Source organism: Ursus americanus, chromosome 4, assembly GCF_024610735.1.
Source record: "Ursus americanus isolate L20-20 chromosome 4, mUrsAme1.1.p, whole genome shotgun sequence".
In the NCBI taxonomy this organism is placed as follows: domain Eukaryota; kingdom Metazoa; phylum Chordata; class Mammalia; order Carnivora; family Ursidae; genus Ursus; species Ursus americanus.
The window spans coordinates 73402875-73426668 of NC_142130.1; the positions used below are offsets into that span (position 1 = coordinate 73402875).

Consider the following 23794-nt stretch of genomic DNA (forward strand, 5'->3'; position numbering starts at 1 on the left):
AGTGGTATGAAAGTTACTTGTAACTGGTTGGATGCAAGTAGGTTAGGTTTCTATTTTATTCTAAGCATTCTGTTAGACATGTACTGCAAAGTGACTTTATGAATTTTCTTAAATTTGATGGCAGAATGATAGCCATGGGCTATAGCTTTTGTTGACTAATACTGAACGTTAACTTTAATTTTTTTTCACAATCCAAGTTGGAAAACCATAAAGTTGATGACAAAACTCAGGAACAGCTCCTTTACTATTCACTTTTCTTACCAATGCTGTCATTATAATTTCAGCAGCTATTATTAATTTATTTTTTTAAAGATTTTATTTATTTATTTGTCAGAGAGAGAGAGTAAAGCAGGGGGAGTAGCAGGCAGAGGGAGAAGCAGGCTCCCCGCTGAGTAAGAAGCTGGATGTGGAACTCAATCCTAGAGGCCTGAGATCATGACCTGGGCCGAAGGCAGACACTTAATTGACTGAGCCACCCAGCACTTAATTGACTGAGCCACCCAGGCTTCCCTCAGCAGCTATTATTAGAAACAGAACAAGACCATTTAGAGCTGAGCTGTTCAATATAGTTGCCTATAGTCACATGGCAACTTAAATTTGAATATAAATTAAAACCAATGCTAAGATTTAGTTCTTCTGTTGCACTAGACACACTTTCAGTGCTCAGTAGGAGTCTCATGTGGCTGGCGGCTACCATGTTGGACAGTGCAGACTAATAGTGTATTTCCATCATCACAGAAGGTTCTTTTGGACCTTGCTGTTTGAGAGAATCTGAGTTCAGCAGTGAGAAGATTGGAAAAGTGGGAACATCTTTAGAGCTGACTGGGAGCAGAGGAGAATGGGAGAGTGGAGTGGAAACACAGTTTACATCGTGTATGTCTTCTTGCTTTTAAGTACTGTTCTTCTCTCATGATACTTTATCACGTTGTTTGTCCTTTAACTTACTAGAAAAAATTTTAGGTGGAAAAGCATATGTTCTTAAGTCTTATAATTAGTGCCACTGTGAAGATGATTCACTCATTTTTATCTCTATTCCATTGTCTAGATTTAGCCTTTATTTGTTTAACAAATATTTACGGATTGCCTCATCTGTATCCGGTAGTTTTTTAGGCCATTAGAAAACAGAGTCTCAGTTTACATAGGGGAAAGACAGTAAACAATAAATAAATAATGTCAGGTAGTAGTAAGTTCATGAAAAACAGTAGAGGCGGGTAAAGGGACAAGAGGGTGGCAGGGATGTGGTTGAACGTCAGGCAGGAGACATACTAAGAGAGTCGATCGGGGAATATCTCTTGGACCAGTTTACATGTATATGGATACCTGAGTGAAGTTAGGGAGTAAACCTTGTGGGTGTCCGAGGCAGGTGCGTCCCAGGCTATACAGGAGTATGTTTGGCTCAAGAGATGAGTGGTGTGGATACAGCCATGGTGAAGCAGAGTGAGTGAGGGTGAGAATGGTAGTTTTCTTGTTTCTGATCTGCAGACCATCTCTTCATTCATTTTGCCTCTCTCTCCTAAGGGCATCCTCATTCTTCTCATGGCCCAGCGATTTTTTTTTTCTTTTTTTTAAACAAGCTCTACCTATTCTCCCAAAATAATCATTTAGTTTGCAGTTCTGTCAGTTTTTGCATACTTTCCCTTCAGTTGCTCTTGCCTGGTATATATTATTACAATTCTTGTCAGACTCTTATTCAGTACTTTAACTGCTAACTCCCCAAACAGTTCTTTCTACTCATATCATTCCCCTGCCTAGAAATCTTTGCTGGTAGTAAATATAAACTTGACTTATTGGGGGGAAAAAAAGGATTTCCCTTAGGTTTAACCCTATGTAATTAAGGAAAACAGTGGAAGACCTTTTTTTTTCTCCTAAAATCAAAATCTTTACATGTGTTGTAGTTTCAACTATATTATGGGCTAAACTGACTTTTGTAAACTAACTTGGAAGCCTCATGTCATTTAACATACTGTTCTTATGGAAAAATTAATTATGAGTTATAAATAATGCATACATTTGAAGTCTAATTCATTGTCAAGTTCATGACTGCCTATATTTTAGAGTAAGCAGAGAAATGTTTCATAGTTGGTATTTAAGTTTTACTCAAATGGTCATTCTTTGGAGAGTGAAAGATTTATTAGGGTGAATGTTCTGTTTTGGTATATATATTTCTAACTTTACAGAAAAGAATGTTTTAACTTGGGCAGACTTGAAAATGATGGAGGCTTTTGTAACATGAGACTTTGTATAGTGTTACTCAGCTAACACTAACACATTTGTGCCCTTGAATTGTGTTCATACTAGTACTAGAGGGAGGGTTGTTTGAAAGAAAGTTTGGTGTTTCACTGAGGTCCTCCCTTGATACAGGTATAAAAATATTCATGGTACTCTGGTATTTGGATGGAATTTTAAAAAGACTAAATTTTTATAATTGAAATTAGAAATTGTTTCAGTTAGAAATAATTTATAGCCAAGTGCATTCACTGTTCCTTTTCGAGTGTAAGCATATAAGAAAGTCATAGAAGGCTAGTCTTCATTGTGAAACAAATATTCATTACATATTTCATGTTTTAGGAGAAATTGTTCTAACTCCAGAAAAAGAAGAAACTCATGTTTAACCATTCTATTGAAATAACACTTAATTTGTTAATATCTGGTCTTAAAATCATATGTATTTGGTATATGAGTAGGTTATAATAGTCTTTGAGGATTGCTGTATTGTTTTTAAATATCCTATGGAAAGAAGAAGCTTTATGGAGTAATGGGAACATCATGGAGAAAGTTATTGTAATTATAATGAAATTAAAAATAATAAATAAACCTCCATTGCTTAAAGGAAAAAGCCCCAGCTTTTCGGTTAAGGACCAATAATCTCTGATTAACCTATCATTCTAGCATTAAAGAATACTATTGCTTGTTTCTTCCTTTGCTTACACTCAAAATACTTCTGACACCAGATGTGTGAATTTTCCTACGCCTGACTGATTCTCCACGAGCTGGGTGTCCTACAATTCTATTCAATTCTGACACTCTCTGACATTAGCTTTAGATTCTATAAGCTAAGGGCTCTCAGTCCCACAAGACTGCCCCCACTTTAGATGGCAGGCACAAGTAGTGGGTCCCCAGGTTACCCACTCTTCCGTCTGACTTGGCTACAAATTGGGGGTTCCCACAGCCTCCTCCTCGAGTTTGATAATTTCCGCTAATGGCTCTTGGAACTCAGAAAAACACTTACATGGACTGGTTTGTTGTATAAGAAGAATATGATAAAGGATACAGATGAACAGCCAGATGAAGAGGTACGTAGGGCAAGGTCTGGAAGGGTCCCAAGCACTGGAGCTTCTGTCTCATGGAGGTTGGGTGTGCCAGCCTCCCAGCATGTGAATATGTTCACCAACTCAGAAGCTCTCTGAACCCTGTACTCTAGGGACTTTTATGGAGGGTTCATCAGGTAGGCATGATTGATTATTAGCTTAATCTCTAGGCCTTCTCCCTCCCTGGAGAAAAAAAGTTCCTCTCAAAGTTCCAAGCTTCTCATCATGGTTTGGCTTTTCTGGTGACCAGCATTCATCCTGAAGCTATACAAGAGTCCACCAGGAGTCATCTCATTAGAGCAAAAGATGCTCCTGTCACCCAGGAAATCCTAAATGATTTAGGAACTCTTTGTCAGGAAATGGGTCAAAGACCAAATATTAGAAACTTACCTTGCTCTTTGAATGGATTTAACTATGCTTGCTTTTATCATACCATGGAAAAGATTTCATTCTAAGTGTTGGAAGAATGTCTACATTATAAAACAAATCAAAATTATTAATATCACTTGATTTCTCCAGAAAAGCTTTTAGATGTTGGGAAGATGTGTGCATAGTGGTAGAAACAAGTTTTCCAAAGTTACCATTTTTGCTTGAAAAGTCCACATTATTCATTGGCAACACATACCATTATTTGTTCTCCCGCAGGTGACAGGCTCACTTTGTTTATTCTTGAGAAAATATCTGCCAAATTCTGAAGCTTGAGTAATCATAGTTTGTAGTTTGTTGTTTTTTTCAAGTAAAAATAGTGTTCCATGAAAAAAAAAATGCTTGCAACTCAAGCATTGCACTAGTGTTTTCTCTTGAGCGCAAGCTTACTTTGGATGCAGCAGAAGTACCATGCACACTTCCTGTTTTGTCATGTAGAATTAAAAGAACATGTAAACGAGTGTTTGAAATTTAATAAAATAAAATTTTCCTTTTTTATCAAAGATCTAAGAGAAATTGGCTTTTTTTTTTAGTAGTGAGTATGCATAGCTTTAGTACAGTGAATTGCCCAAACAACTTGGTGCTACTGCCTTGATTTGTGCAAAGATGCCATTGTTTTGCATCATCAGTGCAAGTATGATATGGGAGAAAAGGCAAATAACATCTTAGTATTTTTATGAGAATATTTTTTACTTATGGAGCTCCCTTCTCTCTTAGGGTCTTAGGGGAATCCCCAAGGCTCCATTGACCACTCTTGGAGATCTGCTAGTGTAGAGGAAAGATTTAATAGTTAGAAGACTTAAATTTAAAGCCTGTCCACGATTATTCTTAATGACGGTATACTTCATTTGTCACAACTTCAGTTTTTTATGAAATAGGGTTAAAAACACCTTGCCTTGTTTTTTGCTTTTATGTTGCTTGAGTTACAATTAAATTATGAAAAGCTCTAATTATAAGTTGTTGCTATTTCTAAATGAGTTTCTGCTCTAGCCAGTTTCTTTTACTTGTCAGACATGAAACAGTAAACACTCCAGATAGTTTCAAAGAAGAAATTTAATACAGGGGATTAGGTTCTTAAAAAAAGAAAAATCACTGGATAGACTGGAGGAAGGATCCCTAGCTCAGTCTTGTGAAATGAGTCCCAGATTCTTGCAGGACTGGCCAGCCAGGGAAGTTGCTCCCTCTGCCACTATCAGGAAGGTAGTGGATCGGGAGGCTCCTCTGGGACTACCGAGTTCAAGAACATACTTCTGGAGCTGCAGCCCCGAGAACAAGCAGGCAGGATTAGGTAACTGCCACTGAGCTATGGCTGAACATTGGAATGCAGAGTCTGGTTGCCACTTCTACTCTCTATCTCTTGACATTCCCGACTCTGGAAATTGGACACTGGAATGCTGTGGGGAACAACCTGTATCTGTTCAGTCATGCTGGAGAAAATAGCCCAAAGCAGCGGGGTAATGACATCCCCCTCACTTTGCCTTCTGTGTCCCCTGTTAGTGCATCAAGCTGGGGGAACCTAAATTCTATTCAGAACCATAACTGTAAGTGAACTGGGAAAATAGATTTGTTTTTTTTTGTTTTAATCTTTCTACCTTCTGTAGTTGAAGAAAGCACACTAGGAGGATGAGGGAATGGAAGCTGAGTGCTAATTAATCATATTCCCCAAACCGGTTTTTCTGCTTCTTTGTGATTTTGGAATTATTTTTTTTACTTCCATTATTCTCTCTTGACTCACTTTTCTAGTCATTATTTAATAACTAAGATCATTCTCATTTTTTGAGGCGCATTCATGCCTCTCTGCCCTAGCTTCTTGATCAGTTTTTAAGCTGGACGGGATGGCTGCACCCAGGTGACATCCATCCCCAACTGCGATCTAGGTGGACTTGGGTCTTGTAAGCAAGCAAGACTTAGGACACCTGCAGCCTGCTGGTATAGGGAGGCGTGCTCCATCATTCCAGTTACCTTCTTGTATTCTGTTCTACATTTTACTGGACTGAATTTTTTCGGACCCTACTTATTACATTTTCAGGAGGTTTTATTATACTCTCTAAAGACATAAAAAACACCTTCCATAGCCAGCTGTTATTTCTAATATTTTTAATATTCTTTTGTAAGCAACTGTTCAGAGAAAAAGTGTGGATAACAATAGAAGTAGACTTTTGAAACTGTCAATATACATTATGTCTTGCATATTCTTTTTGAGTAACTACATATAACCCTGGAGTCAGATGGTAAAATGCAGGCATTTTATTTTTCATCCCCTACCCCTTTTTATGTTTCTTTCCCCTCTTGCAAATTTTTTTTGCAAGATTACAAAGAAAAAATTTAATTTTTAACATGTCTGAAATACAAATAAACAAAATGAATATAAAACGTACCCAAAATACCTGTAAGCATAAGCCTAACCACGCAAAGCTATAGCATTCTGTCTTATTATACTGTTTTGTAATCGTCTACTTAGCAATATATTATTGTTTTTATGGTAATGGGGGTATTATTGCCATCTTTTGAGTGAAGGAAATTGACCAGTATATATTGGGAAATTAGATTAAAAAGTTTTTTCTGAACGTAGTAATAGCTGTAGCCTCTGTTCTTTGTAAAAAGAATACTTAACAGCATCAAGACTATTTTCTTTCTAACAAAAGAAAATGGTATCATTTATTTGTATATTTCTTTTTGTGAAATGAAAAGTTTTTTTAAATGGAGAGGATTGCATGTTCATTCAACAATTCGGATGGTAGAGAAGTGTTTAAAATAGAAAGTGAAAGGTCCTGATACTTCCTTCCTCTTCCCATAACCCTCCTCCTCAAAATTAACCGCTGTTAACAGTTTAGTACATTCTTCCAGTCTTTAAAAAATGTATACATAAACATTTGTGTTCATGTACTTATGGTCAGTTAGTTTCTGAAGCATAATTTTTGAGATCTCATTATTATATTTTGTTAGATAATGTCTAGGTAGTAGTATGCATGAACTGTAATGTGTGTATATTGGGATTAACTTCAGAAAGCATAAATGTAAATGTTTAATATGTTGATTTCAATTTTTGTTGGTAAAAACCTGTCTTTAGTGGTTTTTCTGCTTATCTTTTAATCAGAGGCTTCATAGTAAATATTTAGATTCCAGTGCAGTGAAAAATGTTTATGATCTTAATGCTTTAGGCATATTCTCTAGGGAAGAACATTAAGTTTTAAAATATAACCAATTTAAAATATGTTTGCATTCTCTTCAGAGAGGCCGTTATGGAGAATTATGTTGGTGCTGACTTTGGTTTGAGAGGATATGTTGGGTATAAAATCCCCATGATAAGAATTACCTTCATTTTGTTTGACTTTTAATTTTGAGAAAGATAGTTTTGCTTTTCAGATGTGATTGATCTCACTGGAGATGATAAAGATGATCTTCAGAGAGCAATTGCCTTGAGTTTGGCGGAATCAAACAGGGCATTCAGGGAGACTGGAATAACTGATGAGGAGCAAGCCATTAGCAGGTAAAAACATAATTTGTATAAAGTAGATATAAGTACTATTTATAATAGAAATAATTGGCATTAATTTCAAGAGTCACAAAGATATACTTTGTTATTCTAAATAAACCCATTAATAAACTTTAGTATTGTTTTTATACTTTCTGTAACCAAAGTTTCATATTCTAGTTCCTATTGCATTTGGAGCTTAGATTTTTAGGATTTTGGAGTAGCATTAAGAGGCATTTAATTTAGGTGTATATTTTAATATTTTTTTGATTTGTTTTTTCTTTCCTCATCTCTTTTGGACACATTGTCCAATTCAGTGTCGTCATGTATAGCAGGGGTCAACAAACTTTTTAGTAAAAGGCCAATAAATATTTTAGGCTTTGTTGGCCATTTGGTTTCTGTCACGGTTACTCAACTCCAGTATAGTAGTGCCAAAGCAGTCATAGATAATACATAATTTAATGAGCGTGACTATGGTCCAATAAATCTTGTTTTAAAAAACAGGCTGCCAGCTGGATTTACCCCATGGGCCATAGTTCTCTCCATCTTCTGATCTATATAATATAATAATACTATGTTCATAGGGTTTTTTTTTTTTAAGTTTTTATTTATTTGACACAGAGAGAGAGCACAAGTAGGGGAAGCAGCAGGCAGAGGGAGAGGTAGAAGCAGGCTCCCCACTGAGCAGGGAGCCAGATGCACGGCTCCATCCTGGACCCTGGAATCATGACCTGAGCTGAAAGGCAGCCCCTTAACGACTGAGCTACCCAGGTGCCCTTATAGGTTTTCTTTTGTTTTTAAAAGAAATAGGCAAGATTCTAAGATGTGGGATAGAATGCATCTTTTGATTTAATAATGAAAACTTTTTAGGTTGAAACATTTTGATTCGTTTATGGATCAAATAAAAATAAATTTGATTTTATCACGAAGCAATGTTCATTTAAAAAAAATCCTTAAAATACAACCATAATCTTCTAAACAACCCTATGAAGGTAGTGGTAACTATTTTATTAAAGAAGAAATTGATCTTTTAAGAGGTTAAATGATTTTCCAAAAGTACACAGCTAAGGTAAATCTTGTGACTCCATTGTTCTTTTCCCTATAACAAGTTGTTTGGAATGTACCAGCTTTCTCAGATAATTTCCCTTGGTATGGTATCAATAGTATACTTCTTTCTAAGTAATCCGAGATTAGTATATGGTAGGAGAGGTCTCAAAATGCTGTTTAGCAAAGGCACATAATTTTTCTTAGTAATACTTTTTAATGTCTTTAAGTGTTACTTTGGAAATGTTACTTCGTAAGACATTATAATAAGATGGAAAGACTTACATTAAAATTCATTGTCCTTTTCAGTTGGGATAATATCAATTAATGCCAGTAATTTTAAATGAAAAAGCAAAAATTTATACATTAGCTTTAGACATTGTAATTAGGCTTATTTTGTGAAGGATTTAGAGAAATTGTAAAATTAGTTTTGTCTCAAAAAATGGGTTGGAATGAAATAATTGTCTTGAATAATTATAAAGGTTGACTACTTAAACTTTGATGAGAAATATTTTAAACATGAAATACATGAGTTGGATATCATATTTAAAGGAAATGATCTATTATGTGTACAAGATTATAAATAGAATATATGCCATATCATATTTGTATATTATATATATGCACATAAATATATACCATAATATATACCAGATCTTGTTTTTAAAGGTATATGTATATTTTTGTTTAAATGAATTTATGTTAGTATACAAATAGAATAAAGTCTGGAAGCTTATTACCAAATAGTGTCGGTAGTTTTGTATCATGTGTTTTCAAGTTAAAACTGCATATCCTAATTAATTAATAAGTAAAAGTAACTTGAAAGTTAAAGGATTAAAATTATTCTTAATCTGTTATTAAGTTTAATGTATATGTTTATATTGTTTTAGATGTTCATTTTTGTCCAGATGAAAACAAATATCTCTTAAGATAATGTTCTTTTTTATTCTTGATCTTCTAAATTTTAATATACTCTTAAAATAGTGAATACTTCATAAATATTTTTATTGTACATAACATTGCAAAGATTTGGTGTAATGTAATATGCCATAAAATGTTATGTAAAATTATGTTCTGTAGAAGTAAAAAGTCATATTAATTTAATTTACTGTTGCAAAATGTAAATTTTTTGTGGTACGTATAGATTTTATAATTTACAGTTAACAAAAAAATGTTAAATATAAAATGTGCAGTTAATAAGCACATATGTAAATCATTGTGTCAGAAAAAAGGAAATGTAAGAATTCCAGCTAAACATTTGGCAAAGAGATATTTGTTCCTATGGGTTTTATTAATAGGCTTAGGATTCTAAATTCAAACGGGAAAATGATGTATTTTTAAGAAAAAGTTTATATATCATGCTTAATATGAATAAATAGTTAAATTTATTCATTACTTAGGTTCACATAACAAAATTTTGCCAAATTCCTAGAATCATATGAAGATGGTTATATTTTAGCAGGCATAATTTAATATGAATTCATACATTTGGAATACTACCTTATAATTATATGAGTTACAGCCTGTCTTTTTGTATCTTACAATCCTCTGTTCAAAGTACTCATAAATTTCAGGGTGAAATTCTTAAGAAATTGAACATTTTTAAAGTGTGCTTCTTAATATAATTATTCCTTAATGTCAGGATTGAATGTATTAATTATAATTATCTCTTGGTTACTAATGCTTAGGTAGGGAACAAGTGGAATATGGATAGTTGAAATTTGCTAATAAACTACATTGTAATTGATTTGTGTCTGTGATGTGTTTGTTGTGAAAATGACTTGCCTCATGAAATGATTTTGAATTAGTTGGGTAGAAGATTGGGCTAGATTCTAGTTAAAGTTGTTACATACAACTCCAACTATTTCAAGAAAAAATGTGGTGGTATAAGGAACTTTCTAATGGAAGCAGCCAGAATGTATTGTTTGTTGAATATGAAATATTTTAAGATCTTAAAAGTATTGCAGTATTAAGATAGTAAAGACTAAAATCAGACTAAATCAAAGTGAAAGGAGGAACCCAAAGAATTAAGTTCAGAACACTGAAAGTCATTTTTTGACATGATATTTACTTGTGCATATAAACTTGAACTTCAGTTAATGATATCCTTGTTGAATGTGGGAAAAAGAAGTCAAAGGCCGTTGCCTATCTAAGGTGGGGATAATAGGAGATCATTTCCCTTATTAAGTGGTTATGTCAAAGGATGATGTATTTACAGTAAGGGTAAGGTCTAAGTATCCCCCCTTCGAGACCCTAGAGCACTACAAAGATAGTTTCTTTGGCTCTGACTACAAAGACAGTTAGAGGTGATGGGACTTGCTCCTGAAAGGTTGTACCGTGGTTTTGTAGCTGAAATTTGTGTTGATTTAGTGGTCTAGTGAGTCTCAACTTGGGAATTAAGCCTCCAAAAGCAGTTCTGAAAGACTGAATATGGGATGGTTGCACTGCCCCTACTGCTCCAAAATCAGTACGTTCCATTCCGGTAGTGGTAATTTTACCTTTTTTTAAAAAGATTTTATTTATTTAGAGAGAAAGCACATGAGCAGGGAGAGGGTTCAGGGAGAGGGAGAGAGAATCTCAAGCAGACTCCCCACTGAGTGCAGAGTCCAACATGGGCTCGATCTCACGACCCTGAGATCGGGACCTGAGCTAAAATCAAGAGTCGGATGCTTAACCGACTAAGCCACCCAGGTGCCCTTTACTTCTTTTTGTAGTAATTTTCTACTTGAACCTGACCTTTCATCCAGAAGGGTAGGTACAAGAAGGGAGAAAAGCATTTTTACAGAATTTGCAGGGACTCATTGTGCCTCCCATTTTGGCCTGCATGGACCACTGTAGAGGAACTAGGTGAGCAGTGTGCTCAGCCAACTAATCATTATCTTTACACTCCAAGACCAGTCCAACAAGGAAGTCCAGGTGTCTGAACTGGAGTTAAGTTTGGGAGCCACCTGGGGGTTTTCCCCACCAGAATGGCCTGGAGTTGTCATTAGGGCAAAGAAAATAGCATCATGTCCAGGAATGGTTAGGGTGGGATTCTGATTTTTAAAATAGGTTTCATAGCTCCCACCCTTTCCATCCTGATCATTATTTAGAAAGCTGTTATGAGGGGCACCTGGGTGGCTCAGTCAGTTAAGTGTCTGCCTTCAGCTCAGGTCATGATCCCAGGGTCCTGGGATCGAGCCCCCCGTCAGGCTTCCTGCTCGGTGGGAAGCCTGCTTCTCCCTCTCCCTCTGCCTGCCGCTCCCCCTGCTTGTGCTCTCTTTCTCTCTCTCTGTCAAATAATAAATAAAATCTTTAAAAAAATAAAAAAAGAAAGCTGTTATGAGAGGAAACTGCCTTAAGAAGATGTGTTGAACAAGAGTAGGTGAGGGAGGCAATTACAGATCTTTTTAAGTTGATTTGTGAAAATAATTCTAGGGCTCAACACTACCACATGCCTATGAATTATTGAAAATCCATAGAATGCTTATTATTCCATTTTTTGAGTGGCTCTTATGATAGAAAAGTATTGCACTGTCAGATTACAAGTGGTCTGGAAAAATTGAAAATATGAAACTAACCTGTTTCAAGGGCTACAAGACTGTGGCCAGAGTTGACTGATAAGACTGGAATAGCAATGCTGTAACTTGAAAAAATGTCAATAATGAGGCACCACTGATAGTTCCAAGAAGGGTTGGGGTGAGTAAGGGGAGAGTTGGGTGGTCAAAGTTCTATATAGTCAGTCTTCCAGAATTGGGCAGGAGTCACACCACGTACGGTGTATCCTTCCTCATCATGGTTGGCTTATTTGGCAGGGAGTGGTAGTCTCTGTCAGAAACACAGAGTCTCTTAATTTGTCCTCAGCATATGACTGGATATGTTGTTGCCTTGCTGGGTATGATGGTAGATTGCAGCAGTGGCGGTCATCTGGGTAGTGCATACTTGCTGAGCCATCCCATTAGAGAACATCACAATGGCTAAAATGAAGAAATACCAAGTGTTGGTGAGCATGTGGAGTAACTGGAATGGTCATTGTTGGTAGGAATGTATAATGGCATTACCACTTTGGAAAACTGGGAATTTCTAATGAATTTCAACTTATACTATGCTAATACTTAGTGTTTCCACCCCTAGGTATAGACCCTTGAGAAAGGAGTACATAGTAGCTTTATCGATAATAACTAAAAACTATAAACAATTAAAACTTGACACAAAAGAGTAATTGCTGTGTGATTCCATTTATGTGATGTGTAAGGGCACGCAAAACGAATTTGTGGTGATAGAAGTCAGAACGTTGATTTTCTGGCAGGTGGAGAGGACACTGTTGGCTGAAAAAGGGGTATGAGAGAATTTTCTAGAATAATGGAAATTTTCTATATCTTGATCTGGGTGGTGATCACATGGGTGTATACATATGTACAAAGTTTCACTGAGCTGTACATTTAAGACTTGTATATCTTATCATATGCAGATTATCCCTCTACAAAGTACTTTTTCCAAAAAAAGCATGTTTTGAGCTGTTTGATAATCAATATGCAAAAACTGTATTTCTATGTATAAAAAAGAATGATAGGGAGAAATTTTAAAAAGCTACCATTTATAACATAAAACTGTGAAAGACCAAGAATACATTTAATGAATGTGCAAAAACTTCCAAGAAGATTAGAGGATATCGTTGAGACACATTAATGAATATGTAAATAATTGGAAATGTATTTCACAAATTGGAGCACTGAACATTGTAATTTTTTGAGAGGGGGAGGGGCGGAGAGAGAGGGGGAAGGAGAGAATCTTAAGCAGGCTCCATACCCAGTGTGGAACCCCACGTGGGGCTCAATCTCACGACCCTGAGATCTTGACCTGAGCCCAAATCAAGAGTCAGACTCTTAACTGACTGAGCCACCCAGGTATCCTGGAAAACTGAACATTGTAAAAATGGTCAGTTCTCTGTGAACTAACTCATGCATTTAGTGTGATTCTAATATATTTTTTTGAAAAAAGGAAATCAACAAAATGATTCATTCCTTCCTTAATTCCTTCCATCCCTCCCACCCTCCTTCCCTCCCTGTTTGTCTCCCTTCCCTTCCTTCTTTCTTATTTTCTTTTTTTGTTGGTCTCTACAGCTGAAATGATATGTATGTTTTTCAGTTAGTATGATGTTTCCCTAAATGTACTTAGATGATCTAAAGTGGGATGTTTTCAACATTACAGCTATAATGCAATTTAAATAATTTATATTTAAATAACAACACAAACATAATACAACTAGCATAAAAACCCAAAAACCAAAATCAGTACAATAAGAATTTAATGAGAAGGTGAACATTTATCATAAGTAAGTGCTTTAAATATTCTGTATAGAGTGTGGAAGGAAAAGAGCAAAACATTTTGTCATCCTTTTATGTTGCTGTATGGTCATGACTAGTGTTGGGAAGATAAGAAAGCAGATGATGGGTAGTGGGAATTGGTTTTTGATTTGTGGCTTTTGGGGTTGCCTCTCTTGGCATGCTATATTTTGTTATAAGCTATTTCTGAGCTCTCTGAGATTTGCAGTGTTAGTTTTGTTGTTGCTGTTGTTTTCTCTACTGACAGACTTAATACATGGATTTGTAGCTGTTGCATACTTTATACTTCAAAGCCTGGGCAGTGTCAGTGGCTTCACTTCGGTGAGGCCGGGGAAGGAACCCTTATGCAGCACTTGGCCTTATAGAAAGTTTATATTCATTTTGGCAATACTGGACTACAGAAAGGGATTGGGGGCTTGGGAAGAGAGTAATATTTGGGATAGAGGTTGGGCTTTTGGTAAAAAAAATAGCAAAGAGGTAGCAACATCTAATATCTTAATCATTCATTTCAAACTTTGTTTAGGCCCTAGTATTTATCATGTATGCTTTAGGAATGAAACAGCTCTGTGTTTCTACCCTCCAGATGCTGAGTAGTAAATAATTTTGATGCAATGTGATGAATGTATTTACAGATTTTTAGGAGCCAGGAAGAGGTGGCAGGAAACTCTTGTGTGTTGTAAGTTCCTGGTGATACAAAACTTTGTTATAAGCTCTAAATCAAGAAGACCACAAAGTCATGGCATTCTTCAATCCACATCTTTCAGTATGGTAGTTCTGCCATATGGTATGGTTAAGGAATATTACAATAAACCAGTTTTTGAAAGCCCGTATTATAATGAATGATGAGCTCTACCATATGACTGAATTGAAGATATCTTTTATATATGACCACTGGTGCTAATTTTTCTGTCCTGTTCGTGGTATTGTTGCTACGTTTCCCAGAATGCATGGCTTGTTTTAGTTCATTCATCTCTAATTACCAAGGTGGAAATAGTTTTCCCTTATTTATACTTCTAAATGTACATATACATTACAAAAAGAACAAAATCGTCAAGTGAAAATACTTATTATAGAAGTCAATAAAAAATTAAATATACCTTCTTATATACAGCAGTCTTTTGTGTGCTATTTGCCTTTCGTATACTGTGTATTCACTTTTCTCTTTTGCGCATAAACTAGTTGCCTTGTACAAAATCAGTTTTTTCCAGTTTATTCTTATGATATTATGCTGAACTGTACAACTTGAACAGTAGGAAGTCTTTCAGCTTGGCTTTTTGACTTTTTATCTTCCTCTTAACGTTCTTGAAAACTTGGTAACAGTGGGATGTTCTAGGTAAATTCTGATTTTCTTCTGCTCCAATTCACCTAACTAAGTATCTTCCATGGAGTTGTGGTACCTTTTAGTGGTAAATGGCTTATAAGAAAAAGCCTTCTAGGGGCTGTGGTTGCATGTGAGAGCTGATTTTTGGGTATAGAACTGCTGCTAATGTTGGGCCACTTTTAATAGTTTACAGAGGTGTAAATTGTTCATTTTTAAATGTGTGAATGTACTTTGATCTTTGCATTATAACATACCATGTTGTTCTTACCTGCTATTTTTTTGGGATGTGGTTTCATTGATTCCCAAAGAAAGGCTCTATCCTGTATTCACATAAGTTATTTTAAATAATGATAAGTTTGAATCCTATTGCGTGGTATCTAACATCATGTTGAAAATAATGCTGTTAGAGATAAAAATATAATTTACTTTTTCCCCATAATTAAGGAATATAGCTATATTAATTTGACATTAATCTGATAGGCCAAAATCTTTAAAATAAGGATGATGTAGCATGAATGAGATTTTCTTAAGCCAAAATGTTGGAAAAACTCATTCATGCTGAGATTTTTAAAATTAACACAAAATTGATTAAGACACCCGAATATTACTTATGCTTATTTAGAGTAACTAATAACATATGCCTTGAGCAGGCAAAATCCTTTGTTAGTTCAAATGTGGGAATCAGGATTTTCCAGCATGTTTAAGAGCAAGAACAGCATGTAAATGCTACTTGAAGCAAAGTCGCATTATTCGTGCCATGTTGAGATGTATTTAAGATATTCTGTAGGTAAGCTTATTTTGAAGAGGTAAACCTTTTATTATTCTGATATGTATGTAGGTCAACTTTTGGGTGAAGAAGTAAACACATAAATATTCTCTTTAGTTAGATCTCTAGAACTGAAAGGAACCCTAGAATTTACCATAGCTTTTTTTTTTTATAGTAAAGGAAATGAATGGTCAGAGGAGTAAAAGAGCAGTTTGTTCAGTTTTTAATGTTTTCCTGATGATTCAAAGCAATTGTTATAAAAAACTAGTCATTATGTTATTTTGTAAATATTTACTACAGTGATTTCTTAGAAAACTTACCTAGGTGCTATATTCCTGGTATTAAACCTCAAATTTGTTGAAACATCATTTAACATATTTTCTGTTTTTATAACACTGTCTTTTTGCATTTGAGATTTCCTTTTTTCTTAGGAAAAAAGGCTACATGTCTCTTCATCTGTTTGCCACTGCTATATTCTTAAAGAAAATTAACTTCTGCTTGAGTCAAGTTAGTGTTTAGTAGTACTTCCCCAAATACATTATCCAGAGCTTATGTAATTAGAATCCTGTTTGTGGTTGGTGTGTTATTTCCCAGGGTATGGCATGAAATTAATACCGTATTTTTCTTTTTTTCATCATTTTCTCCCCATTGCTTAAGAGTTCTTGAAGCCAGCATAGCAGAAAATAAAGCATGTTTAAAGAGAACACCTACAGAAATTTGGAGGGATTCTCGAAACCCTTACGATAGAAAAAGGCAGGACAAAGCTCCTGTTGGACTGAAGAATGTTGGCAATACTTGCTGGTTTAGTGCTGTTATTCAGGTAAGGATCTTTACAAAGATCTTACTTGGTGGGCATGATAGCAGCGGAAGGTGGGTTGTGGTTGTGTTTCTTTTAAATTGTGTACTTTAAATATAAGTGCAGGCAAGGTTTTAATATGCCCTTCTGTCTAATGAACTAATTTGTGGATTGTAGGACTCTTCACCTGTCCCTTGTCCTTACCCCCAGTATGGAGTTTTAACAGTAGAGCACTGCCTATGCCTTTCACTTATTTGGAATTAATCTCTCCTCCTTCCTAATTGTTGTGCTAATTATTAACAATTAACAATTGTGCTAATTGTTGTCAGAGTGGAAAGAGTGAAAATGTTTTTGTATGTAATTCTCCGCAAACTTTGAGAAGGAGATAACCAAGATATAAAACCAGATCTCTTCTTGTTGTTGTTGTTATTATTGCAAATTAAATCAGGTTTATTGTATAAAATGGCAAATGTTATTCATAGAATTATAGTTATTTAAATACTCTTAATATAAGGAGGCATTTTGTTTGAGGAGGGTTTAGATTGACATAATTCTCAGTGCATATGTGAGAATGATGTAAAGAAAATATATTGATAATCTTTTTTTTTTTTTAACTTGGAAGGCCCTTATGAAATGTTTCTTGAAATCCTTATTCTAAAATGAAATTTTTTGTATGCATAGTTATGCATCTTCTTAATGTGGACTAGTTTTCTTTCTTGTGTTTTTAGTTCTTTATGAGATATGACTATTGTCATAATTCTTTACCATTTTCAGTTAGACACTGATAATGTTATCCATCAGATTACAAAACATTGAATTAAATGATCTCCTTAAAACAATCTATGAATAATAACATCCTCTTAATTTTTATTACCCTTTAGGAAAATATTTTGTTTAATTTTCCTAACACAGTTGAATCGTAGCTTATTATTTAGTATTCCTGATGAGTACTATTTAAATCGTTTTGTATGCCATTTCTTCAAAATATCTCTTCATTCTGTAGCTTTCCAAGCCTGTATGTATGATGGCATAAACTTCTTTGTGATATTAAAGCAGCTAACTGGTTATTTTGTTCATTAGATTGTTAATTGTGTTCTCTAGGTGATTAATCTGTAGTTTTAAATTTTTTTCTACTTCAGTGTTATAATTTCCAACTTTCCCCCCACTTGTTTGCTTGGCACATAATACCGTTCAATTTGATATCCTTCGGTTTTCTAGGTTTATGTCTCACTCTTTAATATTCTGTGATATATACTAGTTAGTAGTATGCTACGCTATTTATTTTTCAGGCTATTAAAATGTTAAGGAATACCTGAATTAATATAAATCTATAATAATACCTTTGTTCCTATCCTTGATTAATTATTAATGAATACGTAGATATTCATAATATCTAAAATTTTATTAGTCTCTTTGTCTTGCTTTACTTGCACTGTAAGAGTTTTTACATTTATTGTCCAATTTAAATTTCATAATTTAGACAATATTTAAAAGTATGAAGCACAGTTTTAAGGCTGTGATGTGAATCTTCATGAATACACTTTGCTTCTTGTATTTGGACAAGTAGATGCCAGCTCTACGCTATAATGGCCAATTAGTGAGGCTTATTGATTAGAAGCCTCTTTCAGAAAACTGTTAGAAGAAGGTACTTACAAATAATCAGTATTTGTTAGTTAGAATAGGTGCTTTTTATTTCTCTACACCATATTGTAAGAAAGGCCTGTTTGAAATTATAACTAAATTCATACTAACAAATGGGGATAACCACTTTATGTTTTCATAGGATAAACTTCTTTCAGTATCTTAGTTCAACTTTGAAACAGCTGTACATCTATTTCTACTCGAAGTGGTGTTTGCTGATCTTAGCTTTTGTTTTACTTTTCAAATTTTTGGTGTTTTTTTGGTGGGGAGGAGAATAGACTGGAAAAAATTGTTTGTTCTATTTAAAATTTGAAGTAATTTTACTGATTTCTAAATTTTACCTTAAATTAGTGGCTGTTTAACTGGTATAGCATCCTAACATAGGCTAGGATAGGGTTCTTGGGATTATTGTTATTAATATATTTTTTAATTTTTTTTGGAGAAATCTGGATACCTGGAGAAGTGACCTTTAGCCTTGAAAAACTTGGGTTATAGTGAAGTATTAGATCATTGGCTTTGGGTGTGTGGAAATACATTAAACTTCAGGTTTTGGAAAATTGTAGGTGGGAAGAAAAATTTGTCAAAAGATCACTTCAGGTTTTTTTTTTCTTAGTGTAATTTTACTGTATTCTGTTTAAGTAGCTTTTCATTTTCATCTCTAGTAATTAAAATCTTTTCTTTTTTTCATTTTGTGACATTATTGTTTAATTTCACAGATACCATCTTAGATATAAAAGTTTATCATCATAAGTGGAATTTTTCACCTATGACAGAAAAGTTGGGCAGGAAATTTCTGTTAGTGTTGGAAGTTTCTTATTGTATTTTCCCAAGTGAATTGGAACTTGTTCAAACTATGATGTAAATGTACTGTAAAGTTTCAATTACAAAATTTTCTCAGGGGTGGAATTTACTTAGTTGGCAGGACTAGTGTGATACAATTGGGACTTCTTTTCCTTGTAAGTCTATCTGCCAATTATAGAAATTTACTTGGATAATAAAACTCTAACTGCAAAATAGGTAGCAGGGATAGGCTACAGAGGGTACAGCTTTATACTTGTTTTTTTTAGGTACTGGGACCAATATTTTGGGAGAAAAGGGACAGTATCAGAAAGGGACTATAAGCAAGGAGACGATGGGACAGAGGATGGCTTAAATCATCTTTTGGATGCTAGCAATATTCGCCTGACTGTCCTAGATTGGGCATTAACCCCTTATCTAGTCAGGAGTATTTTTATCCCAGAACTTAACATCTAGAAAGGACTAGTGGGGGCTGCTTTTTCTCCACCAGGGTATCAGTGAATGAGGTAGCTACTTAGAAGTATACTCCTCTCTTGCTAGTTTGGGGTATAATTCATGGATTCTCATGATGACCCTTGGTACCTTTCCCATTTGGATGCCTCTGAGATGCTCAGAAGTAAGGTGTTCATCCTTCTCAGTTTGCTTTGTACAGCTCCAGTTTATTTTTATCGTAGATGTACTGGTGCCTGTTCCTAAGTCGTAAAGCTCTCACACTCAAAAGGGTTGTGAGTTGGAAGATAAAGGATATGGTCACCTTACTCATAAATCATTTAACTCCGGGTTGACTAAAATATGAGCATTCTGAAGGCGGAGAACACATCTTCTAGGTTATTGTTTTATATGAGTATGTAATACAGTGTTTGACACATTGAAGAAAGGAGGATATATTATTTATGGTGGAATTGACGACTTAAGATGCTTTTATCATTCTAATGATGAATGAAATTGAGAAAATGCTGCGTTTTCAAAAAAATATGAAGATATCATTTAACATGTTTATTCATATTATTTGCTCTTATCCTTAGTTTTCATTAAAGTATTTAAGTACCCAGTTCAAAGAGAAAATAAGTAATTCCATAGCGATACAAGGCTTATAATGAACAACAGAAGTAATTTGCCCCAAACCTCCCTCCTTCACAGTCCTGCTTCTTAATAGCAACTACAACCAGTTCTAGCTGTTTTTCCTTTTATCTTCATTTTTCTAAATGGCATGCCTTCCTGATGAGATAAATGGGGATTTAGCTGTCTCATTTCATATACCTAGACTTGCCTTTTCCTTCATTTCCAACATAGTTATATAACAAGTTTAAAATAGTAGTCAGTGTTTACCTTTTCTATGACTTTGTAAACGTTACAGTGATTTACTGAGAGTACCCCTTTGGAATCCTTTGTTTTCCTGGTGTTGTCAGGAAAACACCTTTTTTTCTTTCTATTTTCTATATACTTACTCTTAAAATTTTCTAAGTACTCTAACGTCTCTGTTATGGTCTTAATAGTATGTTCCATATGTGTAAACATATTAACTCTCTTTCTTTCTTTCTTTTTAAATTTGGTTCCCTTTACCACGGAAGGTTTTTCTCTGTCTCAAGTCCAAGCTGGATTCCTATTCTTTGTGTTTGAAGCACGATTGCTGGCTTTCCAAAGCAGACCTAAGAGAAAGGAGATTGTGGGAAGGTTGACTGGGGATCACTTGGCAGGATTTTTACTTAATCCTCCTATTTGTAGCCCTGAATCTTATTCCCTCTCACACACACTATGACTGATTTTTCTGAGCCCGAGTTAGTTCAGTTCAATTATATCCGAAGACTAAATATCGTATATCCCGCAGAAGGAGGTGGTATTTGTCTACCTTTCTGTATCTGGGAAGGACATGGGGATTTAACTGCTCTGTATACAGACTTTTATCTTTTAATCATGCCATCTGTTTTCAGTCCCTTCCTTACCTTGAACTTTAGTGATACTATTCCTTTTTTTTTTTTTTTTTTTTTTTTAGTCCAGCAAGGAGAATTGATCTTGCTTCTCCTCAGTATCTTCATTATAGGAAGTTTATATCCCTTTGCTCTCTTATCATCACTCTTTGTTTTCCACAAGTTTTTGAAATCTCATCTCTCGTAGCTTTCTGTTATTAGCAAGAGTTTAGCCAAATTCCATTTTACCAAGTGCTCTTCAAAATATACCTTTTAGCTTTGGACCGAATGAAAGGATACTTGTTTTCAGGGTGTATCAATCACAAACACAATTTAGGCAGTCGTGACAATTACCCTTTTCCATCTTTCTTGAAAAAAATATGTTGACCAATACTATTATGTGATTGAGGATATAAAGTGTTAATGACTTAAAAACATTAATTTCCATGGTTTATCGTAATGGTCACAAGTTCTACTTTGGGTAATAGCTTATTAGGTTGTTTTAGACTGTCTACCTGGTCATATTTTGCTGGAAACTAACCCAGCCACACCAAAACAACAACAATAAATCAACTTTTGAAGACTATGTCACATAACACTAAAGCAGTGTGGGATTTTGAGGCTAAGCTCTGAGAGAACAGGATTTTTAGGCTAAGCTTCATTTGTTGGGTTGATTTTATCCTTGAGCAATTCCAGAAGTGGCCGCTGAGTGGCTAGGAAGGTAAGCAAAGTTTCATACAGACTTGGAGTGTTAATAAACACTTCCATTAAATTCTAGAGGGCTAGAACCTTGGATTAATGAGAACTGCAAATAGGCCAGGCTTCATAATTTTTTAATCCCAGCATCATCTCAGAATTGTTTGGATTAAGTTGATCTGGGATTGCAAATGGCCCCAGTTTTGCTGCCTGCCAGAAGGAAATGTAAATTCTTTTAGAAGGTAATATTATCTAGAACTTAGAATTTTCTCCACTTTTCACATAAAAATAAATGTTTAGCACTCAAATCAGTCATAATCAATCATACCGAGAAATAAAGTGTGTCTAAAAACACCAAGATAAAATAACCAGCAATGTGAAACCTGAAAATTGAATTGTTATAATAACTATTAATATGATCAAGGAACTAAAAGTAAGATTGAGAATTTCAGTAGAAAAGTAAACTATTAAAAAACAAAATAGAAATTTTAGAACTGAAAAAATAAAGTTAAGAAATTAATGGATGACTTCAGCAGTATATTTGACATAGTTGAAGAAAGAATTAGCCAACTGGACAATTGGTCTGAAGAACATTTTGAGACTAAAGCCATGAAATACAGATAAGAGCAAATAAGAGATATTTTGGGCATGGCGAATAGTTCTAACGTAGTGTATTTATGGTTCCAGAGGGAGAGTAAAAGGGAGCAGGGCAAAAAAAAAAAAGAATTGAAGAGATGATGAAGAATATTCCAAATTTGATAAATGAGATCAAGCCTCAGATTCTGGAAGCAGTAGGACTCGAGTAGTATAAATATAAAGAATACTGTGCCAAGGCACATCAAAATAAAATGGAAAAAACTGTAGACAAAGAGAAAATCCTAAAAGTAGCCAGGTGGAAAAGATGTACAGGCATACCTTGGAGATATAATGGGTTTCGTGCCATACCATCACAGTAAAGTGAATATCTTAACAAAGTGAGGCAAATGAATTTTTTGGTTTCTCAGTGCATATAAAAGTTATGTTTATGCTATTTGGTATATAGTAGCATTACATTTAAAAAAAAACAATGTACATACCTTAATTTAAAAAATTTACTGCTAAAAATGCTAATTATTATCTGAGTTTTCAATGAGTCATAATCTTTTTGGTGGTGGAGGGTCTTGTTTCAGTATTGATGGCTACTAACTGACTAGGGTGGTGGCTGCTGAAGGTTAGGGTGGCTGTGGCAATTTCTTAAAATAAGATGGCAGTGAAGTTTGCCACATCAGTTGAATCTTCCTTTCACTTGAACACTTAGGAGCCCTTGTAGGGTTATAAATTGGCCTAATTTCAATATTGTTGTGTCCCAAGAAATAGCAAGTCCTGAGGAGAGTGAGAGAGAGAGAGAGGAATGGACACATGGTGGAGCAATCAGAACACCTACAACATTATCAATTAAGTTTGCAGTCTTTTGGGGCATGATTTGTAGAGCCCCAAAATAACTACATTAGTAACATCAAAGATCACTGATCATCGATCACCATAACAAATGTAATAATAGTGAAAAAGTATTCAGGAAGAAAGAAAATGTTCCTCAGTGGGAATTTAGAGCTAAGAAGTGGGATTGGGATTATCCTATTTTGTCATTATTCTCTTTCCTATTTAAATTTCTCCTAAAAACAGTCCATACTTTGTTCCCTTTTTAGTCTTTTTCTTCAGTACTCATTTCTTGCTCTTCTTCTACCATTCTTCCCAATTGCCAAATCCAAAGATTATTTTTTTGCCCTTTATTGGATTTGGCAACATTTGAGTGTATAGATGGCCCCCAACTTGTTGTGGTTCAACTTACGGATTTTTGACTTATGATGGTACAAAAGTAATATGTATTCAGTAGAAACTTTACCTTGAATTTTGATCATTACCTGGGCTAGCAATATGTGGTACAATACTCTGTTGTGATGATACTGTGATCACAGTATCTCCTGCCCAGCCACGTGGTCGTGAGGGTAAACAACTGATAGACTTACAACCATTTTGTACCCATACAACCATTCTGTTTTTCACTTACAGTACAGTAGTTAATAAATTACATGAGATATTCAACACTTTCGTTACAAAATAGGCTTTGTATTAGATTTTGCCCACGTGTATGCTAATATAAGTGTTCAGAGCACTTTTGAGGTAGGCTAGGCTAAGCTATGATGTTTGGTAGGTGAGGTGTATAAAATGCATTTTCAACTAAATGATATTTTAAACTTAAGGTGGGTTTATCTAGATGGAACTCCATCGTAAATCAAGAAGATCTGAATTGCT

The 23794-nt window shown here is 34.8% G+C and overlaps 1 protein-coding gene across 6 annotated transcripts in view; it reads left to right on the plus strand.

Annotated features, from left to right (window-relative positions):
- The window catches only part of USP25 (ubiquitin specific peptidase 25), a 138707-nt gene that overhangs the window by 31523 nt on the left and 83390 nt on the right, over nt 1-23794 (plus strand). For all 6 annotated transcript variants that reach the window (XM_045785447.2, XM_045785449.2, XM_045785452.2 and 3 more), the window contains 2 exons: nt 7101-7224; nt 16322-16484. In XM_045785447.2, coding sequence (XP_045641403.1) covers nt 7101-7224; nt 16322-16484 — 287 coding nt within the window. The remainder of the gene's footprint in view (nt 1-7100; nt 7225-16321; nt 16485-23794) is intronic.